Genomic DNA, 22,406 nt, shown 5'->3' on the forward strand with positions numbered 1-22,406 from the left:
CCACTCTCTACTACAGTACAGCACGTTAGCGTTTTATCATCAGTACATATCTTGGGACAGCAACCCACTCTCTGCTATAGTACATCATCGTTTATTCTTCTACAGTTTACCTTGGAACAACAGCCCTCTCTGCTCACCATCTCACATCATCGGGACAGCAGCACCCTTGTCACCAGAGCTTGCACCACTACACCACTCGGCACGGCAACCCTCTTTGCTCTTCATCACCCTTCAGGTACCGCAGCACCCTTGTCACCAAAGCTTGCATCACTTCACCTTCCGTTGCCCACTACCACCTCAGAGTGCCTCTGCATTCACCGACGCGCGAACCTTCGACACGCGAGCTTGCATCACTTCACCTTCCACTGCCCACTACCACCTCGGAGTGCCTGTGCATTCACCAACGTGAGCCTTCGACACCGAGTGTCTTTGCCTCACATCGATGCAGCCTTCGTCTCACCAACCGTGTGTAACGGGAGGCGGACGCGTGTATTGGAATCGTATAAATGTGAACAAGATTCTGAGCACTTAACACTTGAGCATTACAACCACAAAGCTGAAAATGACAGTACACCACATAAAGGGGCCGATGATAGGCTGACCCCCCCCCTTTAGGTTATATTACCAAAAGAGTCTGCAAGTACAAGTTTACGGGTGCCTGGGGATTCACCACCAGCCTGCACCTGATTCTTCCAAATACATCATGAATGAATACATTTCAAACAAGAGAATTTGTAGGTACATCCGTCCTACACACAGGTACATCCGCCCTGCACAAGCCTCTTCACAGGTACATCCGCCCTGCACAAGAGTATCACAATCTTCACAGGAAATGCTGTATCCAAGTCTCTGACATACTCATCTACTGCAAAAATCTCATCCTTTGTACGAAGGATGGGTGGTAGTACCACCTTGCCATAGATAATCTCAAAGGGCGCCTTGCCCGTAGAAGTATGTACCGTGTTGTTGTAGGCAAATTCCACAAGTGGTAAATACTTCTCCCAATCCGATTTGCGGTCGGATACATAAGATTTCAGCAAGTCGAGGACGGCTGAATTTGCTATTTCACTTTGCCCATCTGTCTGTGGATGGTAAGCTGATGAGAAGTTCAGCTTTGTACCCATATTGTCAAACAATGCGCGCCAAAATAAGCTTGTGGTTCTAGGATCTCTATCCCCCACAATAGATTTAGGCATGCCATGGTGTTTGAATATCTGTGCCAAAAACATCCTAGCCATATGATCTGGCTTTATTGTCTTGCGCACGGGAATGAAATGTGCCTGCTTGCTAAACCTGTCAATGATGGTCCAAATAGCATCATTTCCCTGTGGCGTTCTTGGCAAATCCATAATGAAATCCATAGCAATGCTTTCCCATGGTTCATTTGGTATAGGCAAAGGCTGAAGCAATCCAGGTGCTTTATGTCGGTCAAACTTGACCTTTTGACATACCATACATTCACGTACATATGCTTCAATATCCTTGCGAATATGTGGCCAAAAGAAATACCTCTCCAAAGCTTGTGCTGTGGCCAAAATGCCTCTATGACCTGCATATGGAGGAGCATGGCACTCATCCATAACCTTATGGCGAAGGTTCTTTACCACACACATACGATTTTGCATCATGAGATATCCATCTCTTATGGCATAAGATGGGACAGCAATACCCTCTTGCAAATCAGCCCATACCTGTGCAAAATCCTCATCCAAATGATAAGTATTACGCATATCCGATAAGTCCTGATGGTATGCAACTGTAATAGCATGAACCTGTGGTCGTCTAGATAAGGCATCCGCCACCACATTCTTTTTCCCTGGAGTATGTAAAATCTGAAAATGAAACATTGAGAGGAAATTTGCCCATCTCATATGCTTCTCTGAGAGCTTACTTTGAGTCAAAAAGTATCTCAAACTTTGATGATCAGTTTTGACCATAAAATCAGCCCCTAAAAGATAGTGTTTCCAAATAGTAAGGGCATGAATTACAGCCAACAACTCCTTCTCATAAACCTGTAAGTGAAGCTCTGCATGTTGCAAGCGTCTGCTCTCATAGGCAATGGCATGTCCTTCTTGGTTCAAAACAGCCCCTATGCAGTCCCCACATGCATCACATTCCACCACAAAAGGTTTGTGCGAATCCGGAATAATGAGTACCGGTCCCGAGATGATTGCACTCTTCAACTTTTGAAAGGCATCTCTCTCTTCTTGTGTCCATTTAAAGATTGCTTTCTTCTTCGTTAAGTCATGTAACGGAGCGGCAATAAAAGCAAAATGCTTGACGAACCTCCTGTAGTAAGCACATAAACCAAGGAAGCTCCTCACTTCATGGACTGATTTCAGCTCTGGCCATTCTTGCATGGTTTGTATCTTTGCGGGATCCATGCGCACACCATCCTTTGATACAATGTGACCAAGATAGTGAATTTCTGGGAGGAAGAATTCACTCTTTTTTGCATTTATGTAGAGCTGATTTTCCTTAAGCTCTTTAAACACAATAGCCAGGTGCTCACGATGTTGGGCTTCATTCTTTGAGAATACAATAATGTCATCAAAGAATATACCTGTGAACTTTCTATGCTTTCTGAACACCCTGTCCATCATCCTGTTGAAGGTAGCGGGTGCATTTGTAAGGCCAAAAGGCACCACCAAAAACTCATAAAGACCAAAAGCTGTCCTGAATGCAGTCTTGTGTACATCTTGAGGTGCCACTCTCACTTGATGATACCCACTCTTGAGGTCTATTCGGCTGAGACATGCCGAACCTTCAAGCTTATCGAAGATGTCATCAATGCGCGGAATCGGAAACCGATTCTTGATGGTTATCTTATTGAGGGCACGGTAATCAACACACATCCTGTAAGTACCATCCTTCTTTTGAACAAGAAGTACCGGCGAGCAATATGGCGAGGAACTAGGCCGAATCAAACCCTTTTCCAAAAGTTCATTCACCTGTGCCATAATCTCTTCTTGTTGACTAGCACTCACCCTGTATGGTGGCCTATTAGGTGGAGAGCTACCGGGAATTAGATCTATGCAATGATCTTCCGGCCTCTCTGGTGGCAACCTTGCAGGCAAAGCATTTGCAAAACAATCTTTGAAGTCATTCAAAAAGTTAAGCTTGTCTTGATCTAATGCACTAACATCAACACTAGAATGTTCAATGGTATCACGTACAAAAACCAAGTAAGAACAAGCTGATTTCTTTATTGCCTTATTAATTTGTACATGGCTTACAAGAGGTATGGTACTTCCAGTAGTACCAGCATCTATAGAGTGCTCACGGCCTCTATGTACAAAGCTGATTTTCTTCTCTTTGTAAGCCTTAACAGGCTCTAAACGGTGATGCCAGGGCATCCCCAACAAAACATCACAACCTGTAAGAGGAGCCACTAGAAAGCTCTCATAGTCGAGGTAGTCTTGTATATGTACACGGAGCTTACCAATGACCGGAGTTACATCAACCTGTTTGCCCTCAAAGGCGGCATCTGCATTCATTTGCATTCCCATGTCTTCCACATTGAGACCTATGGCGGCAGCCATTTGTACGGATATAAAGTTATCTGTGGAAGCATCATCAAAAAGAAACAAAGCGGGCTGATCCTTCAATTTGCCCCAAGCCTTGCATATGACTCTACTCTTGGGCTCATGCCCTATATTACCCTGCACATCGGGTACAACATTCACAAGAGGCTTTTGCACATTAGGCTCAGCATTCTTAGGATTCTGTGGGCATTTAGGATATATATGATCTTTACTGCCACACTTAAAGCATTTTCCAGCCTTCCTGTACTCTTCCAATTGCTGTTTTGAGAGCCCAAAATTGTGGCGTTTACCCCCCCGGCTTCTTTTCGGAGTCATCCTTTGCATCTCGGCCATCTCTGGGAGCATTCTTAGGTGGCTGTCCACCCTTTTTCTGGTCATAACCAGCCCTGAATTTGCTCTTGTTTTGACCTGCAAATGGCTTATTTGTGGGTGCTTTTATGTGCAAGTTCTCCGCAATCATGGCTGAGTGTATAAGCTCTTGTATGGTCTTATTTGGGTACACTCCCAAGCTTTGTTGGATGATGTGATGGAGCCCCGATTCAAACTTTCTCTTCTTCTCGTCCTCTCCAATCTTCATGAAGGGAGTAACCTTGAGAAGGACTTTCCAAAACTTTGCTATGTATGAAGCAACGGACTCTCCCTCATCTTGGGACAGCCAATCCCACTCCTTGCGTACATCCTTTGCAAAGTTTGGTGGTAAGAATTGATCATAAAACTGAATTTTGAAAGAAGACCAAGTTGGGGCAGCACTTCCATCAAGTATTTTTGCAAGCCACCAATCACTTGCCGTATCCTTGAGATGCATTCCCACATGCCTGAGCATAGACTTTTCCGAAAAGTCTTCATTGAAAAAAGCTATCTCAAACTGTCTAATGAAAGCAAGTGCTTTGGTAGAGTCCATCCGTCCCTGAAAGTTTTCAAACTTTACATCCTTGTCACCGGACTTGAACTCTCGAGGCTTCTTCCTTCTATATGCATCCCTATGTACATCATGTTCATCCATCTGCATGATGATGATGCCGCGATGAAGATTCACGATCCCTCTTCGTTCTCTCTTGAGCCACACTCTCCAAATGAGTGGAAAGCTCAACACAAGAACGTCTTCTTGGAGCAAAGCGGGAATGAGTAGAGGATCCCTCATCCTTACTCTTCTCTTGACCTGCATCAAGCCTAGCACCAGGGACTCTTGTCCTTTCAGCATTTGGCACTTGCTGTGCTCTTTCTGCTTGTTGTGCATCATGTGCATCACCACGGGCAGCCATGAGGGGTGGCTTCTTGAAAGCCAAACTACCATCTGCTTCAGTGTATACATCACCCTTAACCATTAGGTATGCAAGTGCAAGCTCTCAGGGTTTCTCAACATCCATTTCCTTTGCAATTGCTTCAAAAGTGACTTCATGGACCGAAGCCTTTGCCTTCGCAGCCAACACCCTTTGTACATCCGGGTCATTTTTCAATGACCTAAGCTCTTCGGTTTCAGTCCTATAGCGTCGCACTTGACGCCTCAAAGATTCCAAATCAAAATGCATAGTGTCATGAGTACCTGCATCTCCATAGACATCATTGCCTGCAGCATCTCTTGCATCCCTTGTACCATGAAATTCACGATCCTGTGTGTTCTCCACACTGTCAGAAATGTGGCCGTCCATGACACTCAAATCAGGTCACCACTTATGATTCCAAGCCTCAGACCGTTTTCCAATAAGGGGAAAAACTGAGCTCTGATACCAATGTAACGGGAGGCGGACGCTTGTATTGGAATCGTATAAATGTGAACAAGATTCTGAGCACTTAACACTTGAGCATTACAACCACAAAGCTGAAAATGACAGTACACCACATAAAGGGGCCGATGATAGGCTGACCCCCCCCCTTTAGGTTATATTACCAAAAGAGTCTGCAAGTACAAGTTTACGGGTGCCTGGGGATTCACCACCAGCCTGCACCTGATTCTTCCAAATACATCATGAATGAATACATTTCAAACAAGAGAATTTGTAGGTACATCCGCCCTACACACAGGTACATCCGCCCTGCACAAGCCTCTTCACAGGTACATCCGCCCTGCACAAGAGTATCACAATCTTCACAGGTACTCCGCCCTGCATAAGATGTAAATGGATCTTTAGGCCCTGTTTCCACGCGAGAAACTGATCCAGAAACCTGTGTTCTCCGCAAGCAAGTGTCCCCAATGCTTGCCCTAAGCACCTGTTACACCAGGAATCCTTGAGACACATCCATGCTCACATATTCCATTGCTGTCCGGCCTGTTTTGTGCAATAACCAGTCCAAAACAGCAACTTTCCATCGCGAGAAATCCACCTGTAAAGGGTCCTACAGCCCTGTGGAGGTCCCTAGAGCTGTCCTGTACTGTCCAAGTTGACTTTGGACACCTGTAACCAGCCCAAAACTTGCAATAACCAGAAATTGCAGGTCTGAAATTTACCAACCAGCCCTTTAGAAGAGTGTGGGGATCGATATCCAAGCTTGTGTGAGTCCGGGAAGCAAGCAACCAGCCCTGTAGCAACTCCCAAAGCTTCAACCAGCTCTCCAATGTGTTGAGTTATGAATAAAACAGCCCAAATGGCCTCTTGAAGGAGGCGCCTTTCTCCAGTGCCACCTAAGGGGCTTGGTGGGTACACATTCAGGCTGACAAGTGTCCCCATAAGGTGTCCAGGTAGGTGTCCAGCCCATAGTGCTCCATTTGTCCTGTTTGTATAAGTTTAGGTCCAACCAAATGGGAAATGGCCATAAGCTGTCCGGACTTCATTAATTTTGGTCCAACCAAATGCGAACGCATTATAAGTTGTCCGGCCACTTATTAATGAGTGTGGACCTGCAAACCAATAAACCTTAGTAGTAAATGAAATAAGCTGTAAATTGAGTGTGGACGCACTTACCACCTGCAAAACCCATAAGCCCACAGTTTTAGGCCCAAGCAGGAGTGCACACACGTGTCCACAAGGTGCCCGGGCGTCCCCGGTCCCTCGGGCTTCACAAGCCAAAATAACAAGCATTGTCCAGGCAGCAAGATAATGTCACACAAAGTAAAATAAAGTTATGGCATGCATCATTTATGCATTGTGCATATGTAAACTTGGAGAACCACCTATCATCATTCTTGTACTTGAAAATATTCCGCCTGCCATCATAACACACCATGTGTGCATGGCCGAAATCAACACGGGCACCGCCCGAAAGTCCACAAATGTCCTGCCATGTCCTTGGACTCATATGCATCCACTCATATGATCCATACACATGCCCAGGTATAATACATACATGCATCCGCATGTTTCTAGGCCTGACACGCATCTGCATGTCCCTAGAATATAGGGATTTGTGACACCGTGCTTCAACTCCAACATCATCTTTGCTTCTGCACACTAGTTTTCCACTCAGAGTCTCCTCACATCAGAGGGCCTCTTGTACATAATTTCGCTCACCATCATATATACACTCACTCACTCATTTTATGATGTGCTTTTTTGTTCTGATCTCTCGTACATCTGGTGCTTTTTCCCTCACATGGTATCAAAGCTATCGTGAGCAAAGGGATTGAAGACCTCGAGAGCACACAACATGGATCGTCTACCCGCACTCCCAGACGACCAATGTTTCTCACCAGAAGTTCATTCTCCAAACTCTCATTAGGACCACGTAGGGAATGGGACTTCTTACTCAGAGGAGAGCCCCATTCAAGATCTTACTTTGGGAGACGATCAACCCATCAACATCAACTCACCTTCACTACCTTTGACACCTCTCTGACTGTATCAGACTTTGCTTCCAAAGGGGGATACTTTCCTTCTGCCAGTGTGTTAGTGTGGGATACTGGCATCCTTCATTTTTTCTCATCTTCTCTCATGGTCCCCTTTTTGGACTGAGAGGGGGTGTGCGAAAATGGCATTTTGTCTAACCCTAAAAAGGGGATTTTATTGGATTTATTAGGTTTCATTCTTGTTTTTTTGGTCTTGTTGCTGGCCGACTGCCCCTTGCACTGGGCCGACCAGCAACCCATATACTATACATAGATTCGCTTGACCATTCACCAGTCGTACCACTTCATAGACCACATCAGGTACCATATCTGTTGTTGTTGCTGCTACCAAGGCCTTCAATACATCTACTTCATCATCATCGGCTCTCTGCTCCAGCATACCAGCGTTTTACATCAGCTCATGGGACAACAGCTCTCTCTGGTACATAGAGCACACCAGTGTTTTACAGGAGGCTCCACGATCTGTTCGAGTACCTAGGTGGTTGTTAGACACCCTTCGGGAGTCAGGTGTCACGGAGCTACCCTCCGAGTGGACCACAGAGGACGGCCCTCGAAGATCACACAGAGTCCGAGATAAAAGCAATACAACGGAGCTTCTTCAGGTGAACTATGCTTTGATGTCTCGTATTATGCGGGACAAAGAGCCCACTTCCGTAAAGGAAGCCCTTTCACAGGATACTTGGAGGAAAGCCATGCAGGTGGAACTTGATGCCATCGAGAAGAACAACACTTGGGAGTTGGTATCGAGGCCGTCAAAGCGGTCAATCATTGGTGTCAAATGGGTCTTTAAGACCAAATATGCGTCTGATGGGTCGGTAGACAAACACAAAGCCAGACTTGTGGCTAAAGGTTATGCTCAGCGGCCAAGCATCGACTATGAGGATACCTTTGCACCGACAGCACGGATGTCCACGATTCGGACCGTTCTTGCCCTTGCTTCTTCTCGGAGGTGGCCCGTGTATCAAATGGATTTAAAATCTGCGTTCCTTAATGGTGACCTGCAGGAGGAGGTGTATGTTGAGCAGCCTCCAGGCTTTATTGTTCCAGGATCTGAAGGGATGGTTTACAGGTTACGTAAGGCCTTGTATGGTCTTAAGCAGGCTCCCAGGGCTTGGAATCAGAAGATTGATTCCTTCTTTATTCGGACTGGATTTCAGAGATCGGTTTGCAAATCCAAACCTGTATCTCTTTCGGGAACGCGGCATGGTCACGCTTATCATCCTTTATGTGGATGATCTCATTCTCACTGGCGGTCATGTGGAGCACATTAGAGTGACGAAGGCTGCCTTGTCAAAGGAGTTTGAGATGACCGACTTAGGCTTACTCCACTTCTTTTTGGGATTGGAGATGTGGCAGACCCAGAGGGGGTTTTTCGTCTCTCAGCAGCGGTATGTTCATGAGTTGCTTGAGGCCTTTGGGATGGAGAACTGCAAGCCTATTACTTCGCCGATGGACCCGAACACAAAGTTAACCGTTACTGATCCTTGTGAGCCAGTTGATGCCTCGCAGTACCGGAAGTTGGTTGGTTCATTGATCTAGTTGCTGAACACCAGATTGGACTTGAGCTTCTCTGTGGGGCTGTTGAGCTCTTTCATGCAGACGCCATTGAAGTCTCATTGGGACGCAGGATTGCGGATCTTGCGGTATCTGCAAAGTACGAAGGATCTAGGACTCTTTTACACAGGAGGGGATGGAGTCAGGCTCCAAGGTTGGAGTGACTCAGATTGGGGAGGAGATCCAGACACGAGGAGATCTACTTCAGGATACAGTTTTACCCTCGGCTCAGGAGCAGTTTCTTGGAGCAGCAAGAGGCAGCCAACTATTGCCCTTTCTTCGACAGAGGCAGAGTATCGGGCTGCTTGTGGTGCTGCTTGTGAGGTTGTGTGGCTGCGGAGGCTGCTAGGCGAGATTGGGTTTCCACAGAAGGAGCCCACAGTCATCCACCTGCGATAACCAGAGTTGTATAGCTATTGCGGTCTTCCATGCCCGGACCAAGCACATAGAGATACAGTATCACTTTGTACGTGAGAAGATCTTGGCTGGTGACATCTTGCTACTTTATTGTTCGACGGAGGACTGTGCGGCGGACCTCTTCACGAAGTCTCTACCTCAAGCTACGCTCAGGCGGCACTCTAGCTCCCTTGGGTTGATTTCACAGCCAGGAGCTAAGAGGGGGTGTTAGAAGTCATCTCCTGTCTATATTTATACACCAGGGCCTCTGTTGTGGGTGTGCCCGCCCTGTATAATGAGTGTGAGTGCCAACTTTTGCGCTTCGCTCGGTTGCATGACCAATTTCATCCCAAGAAGTCATCCACTTCCTCCTCCACTCAAGAGGGGGCCCTTGTGAACAAATACTACCTCTAATCAAAAAGGAGGACAAGGGAAGGGGAACAGCAACTCAGGTTATCAAGGCAAACCTTCCGGCAACAATACTGATTCCAAAAACCCTGCCTCAACACCCATTCCCCAATGGCAAAATATTCCCAAAAAGAATAGATTTTGCACTTATTGCCAAATGCCTAGACATTTTGATGATGAGTGTGTTTTTAAAGCCAAGGAAAATAGAGGCAACACCTCCAACACCACTACCTCCACCCGCCAAAACAACCAAGGTGGTAGCAATGCCCCAAATTGGAGATCAAGAGGGGGTAATATTCCAGCACCTACTCTGCAGAGCTCCCCGCCAAGGACCCGGCAACAAGGCAATGGTTCGACTTGGCCACGATCCTCTCAGTGGCGATCCACTGGTAAAGTTGCTCAAGCCCCACCCTCCCAGTCAGTTTCTTTCACCACCCTGGAAGAGATATCTGACTGGTCTTCCCTTACACCTCATCTCGGCCCCTCAGCCAATATTGCTCAGGTCACATTTAAGGTTGACTCTGGCCACTCCTCCAGAAGGAAGAAGAAACAAAGGCCTAGACGAGGTCCTTCACGGGGGAAAGCCTCTGCCTTCATTCAGATCTGTCAGTTACCTGACAATCCTTTTGTGCCCATCATTGAGGCCCATCCAACTCTCTTCCCTGTGGTCCTCCGGTCACTTGGGTAGTTGACAATGGAGCTACTCACCATATGGCACGCAATGCCGACATTTTCATCTCTCAGCGTCCCGCAAAGGGAGAAGTTCAATGTAGCAACAACACAATGATGCCCATCAAATCTGTTGGCACCGTCTTATTTGACACTAACACTGGCCCCAACCAGGCTACCTTGGACAATGTTTATCTTGTCCCTAATTTAGGCCTCAACTTACTTTCTATATCCCAACTAACCCAAATCGATCATGGAGTTTACTTCAACAAACGAGTTGTCGACGTAATTGATGAGACTGCTGGTCTTGTTGTTACCAAAGGTCAAGCTCAAAAGGATGGTTTGTACCGGATGTCTACTTTTTTAACTAAGCTTTCTTCTAATGGTTCAGAGTTTCATCGAGTTCGTGCCTATGTGATCCAAGCTCCATCCAACATTGAACGACTATGGCACTTTCGCTATGGTCATCTACCCTATGACACTCTACGAGTTACCTCGAGACCAGTTAGTTGCAGGCATACCCAGCCTGAAACTGACAAAGGATGTCTGCCAGCCCTGTCAAATGGGTAAGCAACATCGCTCCCCATTCCCACAACATGCTACTCATCGTGCTTCGGGAATCCTCAAGTTGATTCATTTCGACTTAAGTGGCCAATCCCCAACCCCTTCCTTGAATGGATCTCTCTACTACATGCTGATTGGTGATGATTATTCAAGGTACACGTGGGTATATTTCCTAAAGCATAAGTTCGACGCTTTCCAATACTTTTCCACATGGGTTCGGTTAGTCACTAATCAAATGGGGGTCTCAATTGGGATTGCTCGTGACAATGGTGGTGAATTTATCTCCCACCAATTTACTAAGTTCTTACAAGCCGAGGGCATTCAACGCCAACTCACCGCCACCAACTCTCCCTCACAAAATGGAGTGGTCGAGCGCAAGAACCGAACTGTGATAGTTATGGCACGCTCCATGCTTTTTGCAACTGAGCTGCCTGAACGCCTTTGGTCAGAATCGGTCAACACTGCGGTGTACCTTCTGAACCGTTGCCCCACGGTTGTTGTTCCCCACAGGACTCCGTTTGAGGCATGTTTTTTGCTAAAATCCAACCGTTTCCCATTTCCGTGTCTTTGTGTGTCGTGCATACACTCACTCCGAATGACACAAGCGGCATGCTTGAACCAAGGAGTGAGTTGCTCATTTTTGTGGGCTACTCTTCTAAATCAAAGACTTACAAAGTTTTTGATCCAAGATCAAACAAAGTCTTCGTTCATCGAGACGTTGTCCTCAATGAGCGAGATTTACTTCACCTTCCGCTGCCCATACCAACTGAACAAGAATCTCAGACTGTGCCACATGAACCCCATCAATCACCTACACCTTCACCTCTTGAGGAGGCTTCCTCCTCCCGACAGCCACCCAGGGACCCTTTACCTCGCTGGTATCAACAAACCATGCGTGTTTCTGGCATGCTTCCCCATGATACCCCTTTGGATGGTCCTCGTCGGTCCACCAAACTCGCTCCTCATGCCTCATTCTCCTCTGTCTTTTCCGCAGACTATTTGGTGCATGATGAGCCAACATCATGGAAAGATGCTATCAAACTTCCATCCTAGAAAAAGGCTATGGAACTTGAACTCAAAAGCATTGACTGTAATGGCACGTGGTCCCTTGTGGATCGCCCTCGTCATAAGAAGGTCATTGGAACCAAATGGATCATCCGCACCAAATTTAAAGCCAAATTTAAAGCCGATGGTACCTTGGACAAATACAAAGCCCGGCTTTTCGTGCAAGGCTTTCACTAGAAAGAAGGCATTGATTCGACGAGACCTTAGCACCCACTGCTCGAATGACAACAATCCGTCTTTTACTCAATCTGGTTGCTCACCACCACAAATGGCCAGTCTATCAGATGGATGTTAAGAGTGCCTTTTTAATTCTCGAAGAGGAGGTCTACGTTGCCCAACCTCCAGGCTTCCCGCTCCCCGGGTTTGAGGACAAAGTCTTTCGCTTGCAAAAAGCTCTGTATGGGCTTAAGCCAGTCCCCCCGAGCGTGGTATCATTGCATCGATAAATTTTTCCGCAGCTAAGGTTTTCAACCATCTCACTATGACCCCAATATCTATATTCACACTGATCAGGGGATGGTTTGCTACCTAGTCCTGTATGTCGATGACCTCATTATTTTTGGGTCACATCAAGCCAAAATCGCTGATATCATGGCACAGCTCAGACGAACTTTTGAGATGACTGATCTCGATCTTCTCTCATATTTCCTTGGCATGGAGGCGGTCCAACATCCTGATGGTATTTTTGTGTCTCAACAAAAGTATTGTCTCCAACTCATTACTTCCTACTGGTGCTATCCCTGTGGCTACTCCATTGGATCCCACCGTCAAACTATCAAAGGAAGTGGACTCACCTCCACATGAAGAGCGAGCCTACCGCCAAGTGGTTGGGAAACTTATTTGGCTCACAAATTCTCGTCGGAATATATCCCATTGCACATCCATTTTAAGTCAGTATTTCAATGCTCCTAAGGGGCCACACTGGAGTTCAGCAATGAGGGTTGTTCGCTATCTAGCAAGTACCTATTTGTATGGACTTCAAGGTACCTATTTGTATGGACTTCACTACAGTCGTGGGATCACCTTGCGTGGTTACACGGACTCTGACTGGGCTGGTGATTTCGATTCCCGACATTCTCATGGTGGTTATTTGTACTCCCTCGGATCTGCCCCTTTCTCTTGGTCTAGCAAAAAGCAAGATACCGTTGCAAGTTCTTCCGCTGAAGCCGAATATCGGGCCCTCTATGACGCCACCACTGAGGCTATGTATCTTCGTCAGCTTCTTATGGAGATGCGCGTCCCCATTGACACCGCTTCTATCATCTTCATGGACAATCAGAGTGCGATTGCCCTTGCTAGCAATCCTATTTTTTCTAGCCGTACCAAGCACGTGGGTGTCCATTTTCATTTTACCAGGGAACAAGTTGAGCTTGGTACCATCCGACTCCAGTACATTCCTTGGCAGACAACCATGCAAACATCCTTACAAAGTCCGTCAACCGCCCCATCCTTGAGCGTCTTCGCGATCGGATCGGCATCGGTCCACCACCATCATCCTCCGCACATTGAGAGGGGGATCTTCCTCTCCTTTCACATTTTTATCATCATTGTATCGGGCACGAGTCAGTGAAAACCCCATGAGGGCATGGCTCATGTGAAAACCCACTGCATTGCATTTTTTTCCATCTTGCATTCCCTATGCATAGCATTTTGTTTTTGTGTTTGGGACACATGTGTGGATGAAAACCCAAAAATGGGCGTTCATGAAAACCTCTTGCATCGTGGCATTTTTCCAATACCTCCCAAACTCAGAAGCCTCTACTCCGGTCTCAAAACACATGGTCCTCATCTTCGACAACCAAAGTTTTTTCCCCTCATCTTCTCTCATGATCCCTTTTTGGTATGAGAGGGGTTGTGTGAAAATATACCCAAAAGGGTATTTTACCCAACCCAAAAAGGGTTATTTGGTTATTTTTACTTTACCTTTTTATGCTGGCCGACCAGCACCCTCCCTTCCTATATATAGGAAGTGCATCTTCATTCAGTTCACTTACAAGTACCTCCTCTGCTGGTTGCTAGGCACATCTGGGTCACCATCAATGCATACCTCTCCGGCTGCTGTTGTTGGTGCAAGCCACCTACGACAGGTGGAACCTGCATTCTCTTCTGCTGGATTGGTCGCCTACATCAGGGCTGATCATCAGCGTTTCACTTCAGCATACATCTAAGTTTCACTTCAGCAGTCATCAGCATTTCACTTCAGCAGACATCTGCGTTTATCATCTGTCTTACATCAGGAGATCAACGCTTACATCTGTTCTTACATCAGCGCTTACATCTCAGCTCACATCAGCCTTACATCAGGCATATATCGGTGCTTACATCAGGCTTACTTCGGGACTGTTATCTGCGTTTTTGGGACAGCAGCCCTCTTTGCTCCTTCGGAGTCTCACATAAAGCTCCTGTACTGGATTTTATCATTTATATATATATCCCCACTGCATGCTGTGTGATTTGCTCTGATCTCTCGTATATTTGGTCCTTTGGTCTCTTTTGCCCTCACAGTTATTGGCGGACTACTTGGAGGCCATGCAACTACCGCCAAGTGAAGGAGGGAATGCCACATGCACCATCCACTGAGCTGCAGTGTGACACGCTGGCTCATCATCAGTGCTATACTTATATAGAAATCAGTATCTTTTTAGGGATAATTGTCGTACATCATGACACCATTGTGATCCCTAGTCCTGGACAGTCTCCGAGCCTTAGGTGTTGGGGTCAGTCCCTTAACCCACTTGGAGAACAATCATTTAGGTCATCTGAGGCTAGGGCATGAGAAGTGAGTCCTTTAGGTGCATACATAAAGCACATAACAGCATGTAAAAGCATAGGTACATGGACCAGCCCATTGGCCAGCCATAAGGCATGGTGTGTACCTCTCATGTGATGCTAGGCAGCCCATACATCCAGTCGGCAGCCTTTATGGGCAATAGAACCGCAATTGGCCACCATGTGCAACCTAGAACAGCAGTCGGCCAGTAATAGGAAATGCGCATCTGCATTTTACAGCATTTAATGCTATTTTTCAGCAGGTTGTGAGCATTTGCATCTGGCGGACAGCAGCCAAAAAGAGCCGACCAACAGCTTGAAGGCATTATATAAGCAGCCCCATATTTCATTGCATTAATCATCTTATAATTCAGCCCCAGCGCAGAACATGTGTGCCTAAAGACCTTGCTCTTTTGCATGCATAAATCTCAGTCAAGCACTCAGTGCTTCAGTCCATAGGCAGCAGTGTGCTTCAGCATCCAGCCTTCAGTAGTGCATCTCCCTCAGCAGATCTGGGTGTGCATAAGGCTATCCAAAGTGGCTTCAAAGTTGGCTTCAACCTGCTTGATGGTTCAGCCAACGTCCTTGCGTTTGGCAGTCTCCATCGGTCACACTCAGTAACTGTGGAACCCCAACTCAGCAATGTAATATCATGCAAAACAGATTGGTTTACTTAGGATAAGCCTGGATAACATCATAACCTATAGTCTCTCTATCCTATTCCACTCTTCCTAGCAAGGGTGCCATACAAAGTTTCTGGTGGGTTGGACAACAAACTTTCATTTGTGAGTCCTGAAAGTAAGCCTGGAAACGTGAACTTTCTAACGTTGCCAAAGAACCCTTTGCAAAGGCGATCCTCCACAGCACCCGAGAAAAAAACACTTCCAAACAGGTGTAAATTGACTTCCATGGACTCCCGGACTCCCCTACGGAAGAACATTATGTGAAGCATGTTAAGATAGGGAAGCCTAGTGGATATATGCATAGTCTAGATGGGATTAAGGGCCAGCTTGCTCCCTTGATGCAAAGCCTTCCAAATCTAAAGAAAAGAGAGTTGACTGTAGGGCTGCATGGGATCTAGAGATTTATCACACGTTAATTTTGGCCATACCCTTGACCTTTACAGGGGAGGAGTAGACCCCTTCTTTTTAGTGCCATTCAGCAGTGTGTATAATGATGTATAGAGGCCCAGAGAGCATGGCACAGGATTGCATTCCTTATATCTCATCCCAAGTGAGGAACTTGATCTTATAACTTATGGAGCACTCTTGTTGCCATGTGGGGCTAGTACAAAGTTCATTAAGATTTGTACCATTCTTCTATCTAAATGAGCAAACTGCTATCAATACATCACCATTAAACAGAGTATAAACATACTAACACCTCACCTGGGGCACTGCTATGTGAATTGTTCATTTCTTCTTTAGCATTCTCTTTATAACCTTTATTTGAGTTAGGCTTGTGCTTGGCAATCTGTAAAATCATGAATAGGTTTATACACAAACAATGCCAAAAATTTAAGACTATAATGGAGCCTTGGACAAAAGCTCATATCAAGCAACAGAAAACTAAGCATAAGCCTTGCATGTCACATACCTTGTACTTCATTAATTTCAATATTCTTTCTATAGCCATGTGTTCGGCATTTGCCACAGCTTCAATGTCCTCCTTTGATAGTGCAAAATTTAGACGCCTGAACACCTTGACTGGCCAGAGTTTCACATGCAAACTGAGTGAGAAATCGGGTTCACAAACATAAAACTTAATGGCTGCACTAGATTACAGGGTGCCAAAATCATACTGTTCAGAGTATTCCAGTTATAGATCTTTTGGGCCAAGCTGTTCGCTGCACTGTAGTTGTGTATTTCAACCAGTTTGGGACAGTAGTTGGCCACCACCTCAGCTGCAAGCACTGCACCCACAAACGAATCCCGAAAGGAACTTTTGGAGGTTTTGACAAGAAGAATAACAAAGAAGCTAAAAAATAAGGGCTAGAGTTACCTCCATCACTGAAGTCCCTTGCAATGTTTCGCTTTGGTCGTGATAAGGGTATGCTATCAACCTGCAAGTGTGAGGAGAATAGAGTGACCGTCTCTCTCTCTCTCTCTCTCTCTCTCTCTCTCTCTCTCTCTCTCTCTCTCTCTCTCTCTCTCTCTCTCTCTCAATATTCCATTGCTTCTTTTAATAGGGACATGATCCTCTCCGCTGAGTCATTGAATATGACGATCAAAGATGTGTGACCCTATGCTGAGTCATTGAGTATGACGATTAAAGATGTGTGGCCCTATACTTACATAGGGTACAGAGACATAGAGACAAACTGCTAAGGCCCCAATATGAGATATCCCAATCGAAGTTGGATGCCCACCAGCACAAAAGACTCTTTTTCGTCTCATTGGGTCTCCAGAGGTGTCTGTCTGACGTCTGTGTAACCCTATCATTCCCCTAATGAAGCTCATCAAACCAGAAAACCCCTTAGGCTCGTCTTTCCCCTTGAGAAGTGGAAGGAGAAGTTTCCCTTTGGTCAATATATACTCGAAACTCCAAGGTACACCCCTCTCAGCAAAGGTTGTGGAGGATAGTATGGGAAGCAAGGTGCAAAGTAGTATTCCCATGGTATTATTGTATCACTCATGGTCTCAGACCCTTGGGCTCTTTTGTAGACTCTCTCTCTCTCTCTCCCTCTCTCTCTCTCTCTCTCTCTCTCTCTCTTTTGTAGCGGTTAAGGAAACACGCTCCTAAGCGACAGATCTTATCTTCTGATAGACGACCTTATTGTTTGCTCTCGCCGGCTAAAAGTGACCAGTATGTGGTCTGATAGGTTGACTATGACATTAAAAGACATCTCATCATTAATCCTCTCTTTCTCTCTTTCTGTCTCTCTCTCACTCTCACACACACGTGCGTGCGCGCACATACACGCATAGTATAAGAACGAGATAAACATGCGAACCCAAGAGTAGAGGCTGGGAAGCTCGTCGTTCGAGACATCCATGATTCATGTAGCAGCTCTAGTTTGATCGACGAACGCTCCTTCTGCAACCTGTGGCGAGAGAGCAATGAGACTCTCCTCTCCCCAAGTCGAGGTTATGGAGCGAAAAGGCAAATCATCTCTGCATGCATCATTGCCAATCCTTCTCCGCGTGCATTGTTGATTATAAGCCTTTCCATGCCAAAGCCTTTCGCTTTCTTTCTCTTCCAAATCTGCACCACTGAATGATTGATTGATCGATTGAAGAGTTGGGATTCAACAAAAGGGAGATCGCTCTGTGGGCTGCAGGAAGGGGAGAGAGAGAGAGAGATCGGGGGCGAGCGAGCGCGGAGGCGAGGGCGCTGCACTTCCTCCGTTTAACCGCTTCAAACCGCTTTTCAAATTCCCTCTCTATAGATAGGGTCCTCGGCCGACATAAAAATGTTTTGGCTTGCCTCACAGTTTGAATGACGGCTTTTCCATAAGGTTGTCCTTCATTTCATGTGTGAATTGCTTGTCATTTTAATAAGCTTTATTGTATTGATCAGATAGCTTATTTTTCTCATAAATTGCACACTTTTTATATCTTACTTGGGAGCTGCCATGTGACCGTTCCTCCTTTCTTCTCTTCCTCTATATTATACATAATACTACTACTCTTCTATACCATACCGCTATACATATATATATATATATTATTTGAGTGTTAGATGAGAGAGAGAGAGAGAGAGAGAGAGAGAGAGAGTGTGTTAGAGAAAGGTAAATTGAGGGGGGAAAAGAATGAATGTTAGAGATAGAAAGAAAGAAAGATTTTATTAACGTCTTCCAAAAGACCGAACTCGGCCTATGAGACAAATCGGTGTACCTGTATGGGGTATCCTCTGTCATCCCAACAAAATGAAAAAGTACTGAACTAAAAAGCTGAATCTGGGTGTGCAATAAGTACAATGAGTGGGGGAGGGGATGGAGCTCTACTACTAGGAGAATGCAAAGCTATATGCATGGAGTATACAATCATGATATGCAACCTAGCTAGCTCCATCCTGTACCATACTGGGGGTATAAAATGGTATACATCAATGAAGGGGGTGTCCACAGTCCCTTGAGGAACATGCCTGGGTCTGCTCTGAAGCGAGCCAGTCACTCCGCACCCTCTCTGTGAAATTGAGCTCTAATCTCTGTCATCTCTCTCTGGTATAGGCGTGGTGTCCGAAAGCCAGGTGTCCTCTGTCTCTTGCGGGCTCTGAGTGTCTCTGCTCTCTAGAGAGTAATTCCCTGCCGTGTAGGGGCTGGGAGGGGGATGGATCTCTGAAAAAATGTAGTAACCTTTGTTTGTCGTCCCCCCTCTGGAGCTGTCTGAGCCTGTAATGATGTCTCTCTGTGACGCTGTATGTCTAGAATGAATCTCCCCCCAGTATGCCCTGGTGGTCTGCTGCCTCAAAGATCTGGCGTAGGGAATGTGGCTCTTAGAATAAAATGGGATATCTCTCTCTGATGGGCTGTGTTCGAAATAGAAAGAAACAGAGTTATAAATAGAAAGAAACATAGTTTTATACTGCCAGTAAAGAGCTGCAGTTATACCCTCGATATATACGAGTAGTCACGGTCCTTGGAATTATAAGGTAAATACCATATAAGAAAATCTGCAAGTTTTGCTCAAGATGATTGGGCGCGCAGACTGTACATTGCAGTTATGACCCTTCTGTGCATGATGTATGCATGTCAGTGGGGCAAAATCGGATGCTTGGTACTTTGACAGTGGTGCTAGTGAGAGCATTACTTCACAAAAAAATTTGTTCTGATATCTGGAATCTGTCCCAAGTGCAGGAACTATCACATGTGCAAATGGTTCCTCATATCCTATCAAAGGAGTTGGTAGAGTTGTGCTCATTACTATAAATGGGGGCGCATTTACTCTTTCTAAAGTTTTATATGTGCCAGGCATTAAGAAGAACTTGCTGTCAGGTTCCTCAACCTTAGCCTTGTTAGGCTTGACGGTGAAATTTGTGGATGAGAGATGTACAGTTCACGATAGAAATGATAGTTATTATATCATTGCCTTAGGTACCTTGTTTCATGGCCTATACAAGATGGATAAATTTGAGAAGTTACAGCATGATGCTTTCTCAATCTCTACGACTCGTGCTATGAGTGATGTAGAATTATGGCATGCACGATTTGGCCATCTGAATTATGGCAGTTTGTTACGCCTTCAAAGGCATGATATGGTGTCTGCATAACTCTTGAGACCCCTACTAGACATGTATGTGAGGGGTTTATTCTTGGTAAAATGCATCAGGCATCATTTCCAAAGAATGGATCTGTGAGAGCTGTTAAGAAATTACACCTTATATATAGTGATGTATGTGGTCCTATGAGGACACCATCTATTGGGGGATATCTCTACTTCATCACTTTTATTGATGATTACTCCAAATAAAGCTGGGTGTATCCATTAAAGCAGAAGTCAGAGGTTTTTATGTGCTTTAGGCATTTCGTATCCATGGTTAAAAATGCATGTGAATGTAAAGTTGGCACCCTTCGTTCAGATCGAGGGGGGGAGTATATGTCCAAGGAATTTCATGCATATATGGCTGAAAAAGGCATCGAGCATCAATGTACAGTGCCATACACACCTCAGCAAAATTGTGTGACTGAGAGGAAGAACGTGTCTCTCATGGAGATAGAACGATGTATGGTGAAATCCCAAGATTTACCTCATGATTTTTGGTTAGAGGCCACTATGTGCGCAAACTATGTGTTGAACAAATACCCTACCAAGGCCTTGCAGTCTAAAACTCCTTATGAAGCTTGGCATGGTAGAAAGCCTTATGTGGCTCATTTATGTGTTTTTGGTTATCTTGCTTATGCTCTTGTGCCTGAGCAACAACGTAGTTTGCTTGATGATAAGGCATTTAAATGCATATTTGTGGGATATAGTTCAAAAAGCAAGGGATATAGACTCTACCATCCGGCCTCAAAGTGGATTTTGGTAACTAGAGATGTTGTTTTTGTTGAAAACTCCGTTCAGCCCATACTATCATGCAAAAAATAGCAGAATGTATGCTCACGGGACATGTTTGATTCGCTCCCATCTTTGTTTAATGGAGGGCAGCCATATGTAGGGCAATTGAATACTCAACCAAGTGCTAAAATTCAGCCTTTGCAGGTGCAAAATTAGCCTACAAATCAGCCTTTTGATGAGGCAATTATTGAGAATGTAGTGGATGAGGAGAGAGCAGCCATAGAAGAATCTAGGCGTATGCCAAATATCTTGTGCAGACATTGAGGGATAACAAGTTGGCAGCTCCTTTACCTAGAAGCTCATGTAGGTTTTCATCATGCAGATTATTCTCATGTGAATCATGTTCACATTTCCACTTTATGTAATGAGGAGGAACCTGTTTCCTTTGAGGAAGCACATGATGATGATCATTGGATGCATGCTATGCAGGATGAGTATAACTCTATACTCAAGAATGACACCTCTATACTCAAGGCCATTGGTATTAAGTGGGTTTATAAGTTAAAACAAAGCAGATGGTAGCATTGATCGCTACAAGGCCAGACTTGTTGCAAAAGGGCATTGATTATCATGTGACCTTTGCACCCACATCTTATATGATTACCATTAGGTGTCTCATTACTTTGGCAGCACATCATGGGTGGAATGTACATCAGTTGAACATTAAGATTGCATTCTTGAATGGTGATTTACATGAGGAGGTGTATGTATCGCAGCCTCCTGGTTTTGTTGTTGTGAAAGGAGAAGAGTCTAAAGTATGCAGGTTGAAAAAGGCTCTTTATGGCCTTAAGCAGGCTCCTAAAGTCTAAAGTATGCAGGATGAAAAAGGCTCTTTATGGCCTTAAGCAGGCTCCTAGAGCATGGTATGAGAAGATTCATACATACTTGGTTACAAATGATTTTTGCAACAGTCCAACAGATAGTCCCCTCTATGTAAAGAGGAGTAAGGACACATTTTTGGTCATAGTTCTATACATTGATGACATGTTGCTCACGGGACCCGATATAGATTAGATTTCAGCCTTTAAGGCTGATTTGCAAGGCTGATTTGCAATCATCGTTTGAGATGTCAGATTCGGGGCCGTCGCATTACTATTTGGGGATTCAGTTTATGCAGCGCAATGATGGCATTGTTATGCTGCAATCTAAATATATACAGAAGATATTGAAGAGGTTTAATCTTGAAGACTGTAAACCTATGGCTACACCTATGGAGACAGGTACTCGACTTAGTCTTCAAGATGCAGGAGACTCTTTTGATGCTAGTTTATATTAGCAGGCTATGGATCCCTTCTTTATGTATGCAACACGAGGCCATATATACAGTATGTGGCGAACAGATTTATGCATAGCCCAAGTACGAAGCATTGGAAGATTTATGCATAGCCCAAGTACGAAGCATTGGTAGGTTGTTAAGCGGGTTTTTCGCTATTTACAAGGCACTCAATATTTTGGATTGTTTTATCCAACAGGGGGTGAGTCACAGCTACATGCTTTTAGTGATTCAGACTGGGTTGGATGTTATGACACAGGAGTGTCCACTAGTGGGTTTTGCTTTCGACTTGGTGATTCATGTATGTCATGGCTTAGCAAGAAGCAGCCTACAGTGGCCACTTCCAGTTGTGAAGCTGAGTACAGGGAAGCTTTTACAGCTACAAT

General features: G+C 45.2%; 1 protein-coding gene across 1 annotated transcript in view; it reads right to left on the reverse strand.

Moving 5' to 3' along the window:
- Window positions 1-18,121, reverse strand: part of LOC147635783 (uncharacterized) — a 30,644-nt gene extending 12,523 nt beyond the window's left edge. The window contains exons 1-5 of the mRNA XM_086802240.1: window positions 17,705-18,121; window positions 16,753-16,813; window positions 16,553-16,663; window positions 16,348-16,457; window positions 16,140-16,224 (exon numbers count right to left, since the gene is read on the reverse strand). Of these exons, the coding sequence (XP_086658366.1) occupies window positions 16,140-16,224; window positions 16,348-16,457; window positions 16,553-16,663; window positions 16,753-16,813; window positions 17,705-17,746 (409 nt within the window). The 5' untranslated portion in view covers window positions 17,747-18,121. The remainder of the gene's footprint in view (window positions 1-16,139; window positions 16,225-16,347; window positions 16,458-16,552; window positions 16,664-16,752; window positions 16,814-17,704) is intronic.
- Between the last annotated feature and the right edge of the window lie 4,285 nt (window positions 18,122-22,406).

The sequence above is a fragment of the Cibotium barometz genome, chromosome 9, assembly GCF_041138505.1.
Source record: "Cibotium barometz isolate CiBa-2024 chromosome 9, ASM4113850v1, whole genome shotgun sequence".
Classification (NCBI taxonomy): domain Eukaryota; kingdom Viridiplantae; phylum Streptophyta; class Polypodiopsida; order Cyatheales; family Cibotiaceae; genus Cibotium; species Cibotium barometz.